The 6,666-nt window shown below is 41.9% G+C and overlaps 1 protein-coding gene across 1 annotated transcript; it reads left to right on the forward strand.

The window, feature by feature from the left end:
* The first annotated feature begins 559 nt into the window (after positions 1–559).
* Positions 560–2,462, forward strand: glod5 (glyoxalase domain containing 5). Its single transcript, XM_080773588.1, has 3 exons — positions 560–679; positions 1,987–2,142; positions 2,255–2,462. Exons 1-3 carry the CDS (start codon positions 623–625, stop codon positions 2,393–2,395), a joined length of 354 nt encoding a protein of 117 aa, XP_080629714.1. The 5' UTR covers positions 560–622; the 3' UTR covers positions 2,396–2,462.
* Positions 2,463–6,666: the final 4,204 nt, after the last annotated feature.

Raw genomic sequence — 6,666 nt, forward strand, 5'->3', positions numbered from 1 at the left:
GATGGAATTTGGACCGAAACAACGGAGCACTCTGCTCCATTCATTTAATTTAATTCTAAACTGTCAAGCTAATTTGAATGTATTTAATTATTATTCCCCAGGTGAACAAGAACAGGTTGAGTTACTTGCAGCTGTTAATGTTGGGTGGAAGATGACTTCAGCACCTAAAACGTGGTAAGAAAATTGTCTGTTTTTTCTACCATACTAATTAATTATACTAAACATCCAATTCAGAGATTTAGTAGGCTACTGAATTCGTTGTGTGACCGGTGGAGGGCAACATTTTCCATACATGTAACAGTTTGTAGAGTAAGCATAGTTATTGTTCGAGGGAAGCACAGGTCAATACGTAGGCCTATACTTAAAAGTTATTTGATGTCCAAATATTTGACAACTCGCTCAGTTTCGTGCGTGGGCAACTGCGCATAAACTATGTACACATTGTATTACGGTAAGATTGAAGCCTAGTTAGCCTACGCCTAGTCTCGCGTTACCAGACTGTTGTCTCTCGCAATTTCCAAATGCATTCGGAGATTGTGGAATAGTTGTCCCTGGCTACACCTGACCATAGAGTATAAAGCATAGTCGACTAGCCCGAGGAGGAAGAAACTCGCGAGTCGCGATGGCGTTCAAGACCTTTGGCAGCCGTTTATCACAACTCCAACAGACACATTTCAAGGTGAGCACTGTTTAATGAAACGTGGAGACGTTTCGATCCGCCTCGCTCTTTATGGAGCTGAATTGCAAGCCTGAAGTCCTGAACCTTTGCTTTTATCACTTGAAAGATTGCTGTACATTTTAAAAAAACGGCAAGTCTACTTTTAACTTTTCCTTTTTAAAAAGAATACCGTAACTTGTTGTAAAGTCCAATTTGACCACATGGTGGCGTCTCCTGGTTTCTCAATGTGTCCGACTGGACCCCCAGGGCCAGGGGTCATCTCATAATGTGTGCCTATTTTACATTGGTAGGTAGGTAGCCTAACTAAATAATCCTATTTGCTTGTTTCAACTTGTAGCCTATCACATCATGGGACAAATAGGCCTATACATATTTTATTATACTTTGTGTATACTTCTAGGCTTTTTATAATATGTATTTTATTCTCTCTCTCTCACTCTCACACATAGACTTTCTCCAGACCAGCATTACTGGTCAGATGTAAAAGCAGTTGTCCAGTGTCAGTCAGCCACCTGGACCACCTGGTTCTGACTGTGAAGAACATTAACACCACCATCAACTTCTACTCCTCAGTACTGGGCATGGAGGTCATCACCTTCAAGGTAGGAGGGAGGACCACGCTCCACACACCATTATTTATTTTGGTTTTGATTGATTGAATACTTTATTAGGCAACATAAATGCAAACAGCACAATGTACAGTCAAGCATTTTTGTCCAAAAAAGGATTTCACTGAAGAAAGACCTTGCGGCCTTGTTTCCATTCGAGTCCTATCCACTCACACATGACATGAATAATAAGTTAACACAGTAACAGTAAGTGATATAACAATAATAATTTAAGGCAGCATATACATTTCCTCTAAACATGAAATATACAGTATTCACAGTTCACAGGTTACCTCCCTACCGTCTTGAAAGCGTTGAAACTGAAAGTAAAGCTTATCTCACTTGAGGATGCACTCTTCCAATGTGTCCACTAGATGGCAGAGTTTGATCAGCGTCAGCTCATGCAGTGACTTAACCTAAAGCTTTTGAAAAATGTGTGATGTAAACAAATAAACAAAATAAAAAAGGGATATTTGGTGTGACGGTTACTGTGACCCATGAAAACGGGTCTGCGATGACCCTGGGTTTCAGAACCAATGCCCTTTTAATTTCATTAGGTTTTTAAAGAGATGGGGAGACCTCTGTTACTGAACAAACACTATATATAAATTACTATGGGAATATCAAGGTATTTTTAACACTTATTTTTAACAAAGCAATATCACATAGATCCCTTTTAAACAAATGCCTTCACTTCAGGGGAACCGTAAGGCCTTGAGTTTTGGGAAGCAGAAATTGAACCTTCACCAGGTGGGTCAGGAGTTTGAGCCAAAAGCTGCACGTCCGACGTCAGGTTCTGCAGATCTGTGTCTGATCACCACGACCCCGCTGGCTGTGGTTGCTACACACCTGCAGGTACCCCCCCCCCCATGCCCAAAGTGGTGAAAGATTATTGATTCATTCATTATCGATAATTTTGAATTGTCAATTAGTTTTATTAAGCGCTGCACCACGTTCTTGTCTTCAGGATTGCGGGGTGCATATAGAGGAAGGTCCAGTTGAAAGGAGTGGAGCCGTGGGAGCCATCACCTCACTGTACGTCCGCGACCCAGACCACAACCTGATTGAAGTGTCGAACTACAACCACGGCAGCTCCTGTCGTTTGTAAATGAGCGTAAATGAACATTTGCGAGTTTGACAATGCGATAGTTAAAAAATCTAAGATTTTTCAGAAGATTTCCCAGAAATGTTCAAAAGAATAATGAAAATAGCCGCTCTTCAAGCTCACAGCTCAGTCATGATGTCGGGTGTTGTCCATGAGCTTGTGCTGTTTTCACAGTTTCTTTTAATCGAGCGATTAATTACTGATGTCTTTAAGTGTGGTTCTCTGAGACAGATCTATAAAGGTCTGTCTATAAAGAGGAAAAGTTTCTCTTCATGGACAAAGGTTTATTCAACAAACCAGAATTATATCCAAGTTGCCCTCGCTGCCTCAGTCCAGTAGGAACACTCTGCACCTTTGTTTGAATAAAGACAGTTAGACATCAGCTGACCAGAGAGAGGATCTATTAGTACTGCGTAATTCTCTGGACCAGTGGCTTGCTGCTACTTTAAATATACCTGCTGTGAACAAACGGGTAACTGTGTGTTTTATGGAAATAGCTTCTCCCTAACAAGTGTAAAACTCTCCCACCACAAGTTAAGATGTGAATGGGGCTTAGGTGAGTACATTGGCGCTTAGAAATCATATTTCAGAATGTGAGAAATGAGAACGATTGTGTCTTAGCTGATGTTATGAAAAATACTTTTGTGTACTCCACGCCTACTTCATTTTTTACTTTAATACATAAATAACAGATTGATTCGTCCGATTAATAGTCACAAAAGTAGAGTGCAGAGAGAACCTCTAAGGCACTAGGACAACACATTTACTACATATATAAAAAATAAAATAAAGCAAATATAGAAACCGTCTGTTGTGCATAATTGTAGTTTGTGCCTTTTTGTGCAGCAAGAACCACAAAGGATATAAGCGCTCTTATTATCTTTTATCCTGTTTGTCTATGCATTTTTGTGGAAAACCTGAACCAAGACATAATTCAACAGCAGATATACATGTATGTAGCGGTATGTACACAAAACATAATCCCACGTGGCAGGCTTTGTCGCCAGTGAAGATAACTGACTGGACTCTGTACTTGTTCAAGCATACTAACGGTTGCCAGCAGCAGCGGTGGAAGATGTAGCAGTACCACAATATAAAAAAATATTCTGTTACAAGTAAAAGGCCTGTATTGAGGTTTTGTACATGCTGAAAGTTACTTTCGACAATCGGTTCAGGGGAAACCCGCCTACCCTGGTTTCTGTTGCGCCCTTCCTTGTCAAGATACAGAGGCTTTCAGCTGGTGGTAGGTGAGGGGACATTCCCTGATGTAAAATAATGTACAGAAAGGAAACCTAACTGTCCTGTCCCCTTCACACGCCTTGCATGAATCGGCAGGCAGATAAACTCCATCTCCAATAATCACACCAACAAAGCCGTTCCATTTGTCTTTACTGTAATCACTGGCAGTAGGGTAAAACTGACAGAAAGAAAAACATACATACAATCATAATGAGTACAAATCACATGAAAGCAAGTACAACGTAAACACGGTGAGTATGAGTAAATCATAAAACAATATAAAAGTTACACAAAACTTGTACAAATGTATCTTAATTGTAAGTACATGTATAAAATATAACATGAAAAGTATTTGCACTCTTACCAACGATGCTATCAAAGACCTAAACGTCAAATGAAGAGAGCAGAAACAGCATGTCCTTCTCTGAGCTTGGTACATGTAGAAATGATCAGCTCTGCAGTCTGCACTAATTACACTGATCTGCTGTCACTAAGAGCACTAACTAGACCACACCTGTTGAAGTGCTTTGATCCTAATGATCAGAATGTCATGGTGACATTTAACAATTAAGACATGACTTAAATGCAGTTACACAAATCAAGACACGGGTGCTAAATAACAACATACAACACTGCCTGACTGAAGGCAGCACAGTAACGTTCTACCCTCAGGCCATTCTGCCCTTGAATGACAACATAACTTAGGACACTGGTTCTCAACAATGGTCCACCAACGTTCCAAATGGACCCATAATGGGTCTAACTCTTGAGTGTGTAGAATTCCGCGTCCATTTGGATCAATTTCTACACACTCAAGAGTTAAAATAAATACACATGCATAGTACTTACTTATACGACTACTACCCCTTCTGGGGCATAGGCAGTCAACAAGTGATCTCCAGGCATCTCTGTCTTGGGCTGTTCTCTCCAGCTGGTTCCAGGTCATCTTCATGGTCTTGGTGTCTGCCTCCAGGTCTCGGCGCCATGTGTTTCTTGGGTGACCCCTTTTCCGCTTGCCCTGCGGGTTCCATGTTAGAGCTTGTCTAATGATGGTGCTTGCGGGCTTTTACACATACATAGTATACTATACATTTTACAGTGTATATGAGATTAAGGGTCCCAGAGGTACATGTGGGTCTGTGGCCTAATGCATATCAAACTTGGGGTAAATGAAAGTGGTTGTGGATCACTCTAGCGTTGTTGTTTTTTGAGTGGTGCAACCACTCCAAGGAACAGCTTTGTCCGTGTTCACCTATGTGTTCACCTATGTGACTATGAGCATCATATAATGAGTACCAGTAGGGGCGCTGTTGCCTGCTAATGAGAGAGAGAGAGAGCGGAGTTGCACCACTCGGTTCACACGGGTGTGTTTTTTTTGTTATTGAGTGAAATGTGTTATTACTGGCCATTAACCATGAAAGAACACGGTGTGAGTTTTTGTGCAACCGGTCAAACCCATTTAAGAAGCATGACATATATTTATTTAATTAAAGTGTACCAAACACTGTAGGATTCTGGCAGCTGTGTCTATGTTGTCCTTAAGACAATGCTCTCACCGCTTCCCTTGTCAATGTCATTTACTCACTTCTTAGTTCTTACTCACTTCACTTCATGTGTGACATGACATCTGGGTTCACCACGATGACCCTGGCATAGAGGCCAGTGAGTATAGCGAATACAGGCTCAGTGGACACCTAAACATTGTGGGCACACGTTCAATTGGCTAGTTTTTAAGTTGGGACATGATATACAGGTGCACTTTTGCATACATGTAGGTGAAATGAAACCTTATTTCCCACTGTTGCGGTGCACACTGCTTCCGGCTACCAGTATAGCAACATTTTGTGAGCGCACACTGTGAAAGTGCAGCCCCCTTCCCGGGCAGGCCTGGACTCTGCCTGTACACATGTTGTCTTTCCCCCCCAAGGTCTCGCAGGGCCAGACGCAAGGGAACAAAACCTTTTCCACACGACCCCTGTTTCCGTGTGTCAAAACTCAACGTGAGCTGCAGTTACATGTCGGCGGCTTTGATCAATATTTAAACACTGACAGGAACAGTATTTGTTTATGTATATGCAAGTGCATGACTCCCGTTTTAGTTTTCACTCCAAAATAAAACGTGTAATTCTTTTCCCCTGCTTGAGCGTTTTGTACATAAAAAAGCAAGTTACTTTAGACATTGAGGGAAAACACCGTATAGATGCCCTGGTTTGATGGTTTCTGCATCATTCCTTGTGGTTATGTGAGTGCGCCTTTCGCCCTGCTCCTACGCAGCTTTCGTCCTGCCAAAAGCCCTGTGCGGAAGTGAGCGCGAGATCACTTTGCTTGCCGATTGCGTCCGACTCGTTTCACCAAAATAAATAAAAACACTCAGGGTAATGGGAGAGGACAAGTGTATCTTGTTCACAAAAAAGTTTGGTTACTTGAAATTAATTAATCTCTGTGCAGGGAGGGAATTGGTAAAATGCGCGTCAACCGACCTGGCTCTCTCCTAAACCTCTCCATCAAACAGGGACAGGTGCCCCAAGATTTCAAACTGGCCAAAGTAACCCCCCTTGCACAAGAAAGGCAGTAAATTAGACCCTGGCAACTACCGCCCTATTTCTATTCTAAGCTCCATCTCAAAAGTGATGGAAAACATTGTCTATTAACAGGTTGAAAAGTATCTTGCCACAAATAAATTAATGTACGAGTTCCAATCTGGCTTCAGAACATCCACTGACACATGCCTTCTCAATTGGAGCGACCACATCAAACATGAGGTGGATGCTGGCAAATACTGCGGCATGGTCATGCTGGACCTCCAAAAGGACACCGTGAACCACTCCATACAAGCTAAAAGCAATTGGTTTCGTTAGCCCATCAGTGGACAGGAACAAACTGCAGGTTGAAAAGGCCCTCAGCTCTGAATCTGCACCTGGCTCGCTGATAACAAACTATCTTTACACCTGGGGAAAAAGTGAATCCATTCTCTTTGGATCTAATAGTAATCTCAGCAAGGCAAATTACTTCCTTGGTTAGAGTGGGTGACAATG

Source organism: Protomyctophum bolini, assembly GCF_963924005.1.
Source record: "Protomyctophum bolini genome assembly, chromosome: 10".
NCBI lineage: Eukaryota > Metazoa > Chordata > Actinopteri > Myctophiformes > Myctophidae > Protomyctophum > Protomyctophum bolini.

What these genes read in the sequence shown, in the direction of transcription:
- glod5 (XM_080773588.1), top strand. Translation starts at nt 623, where the DNA reads ATGGCGTTCAAGACCTTTGGCAGCCGTTTATCACAACTCCAACAGACA. An exon ending in TCCAACAGACACATTTCAAG is followed by an intron (nt 680 to 1,986) that starts GTGAGCACTGTT and finishes CCTTCACTTCAG; the next exon opens with GGGAACCGTAAGGCCTTGAG. An exon ending in TGGTTGCTACACACCTGCAG is followed by an intron (nt 2,143 to 2,254) that starts GTACCCCCCCCC and finishes TCTTGTCTTCAG; the next exon opens with GATTGCGGGGTGCATATAGA.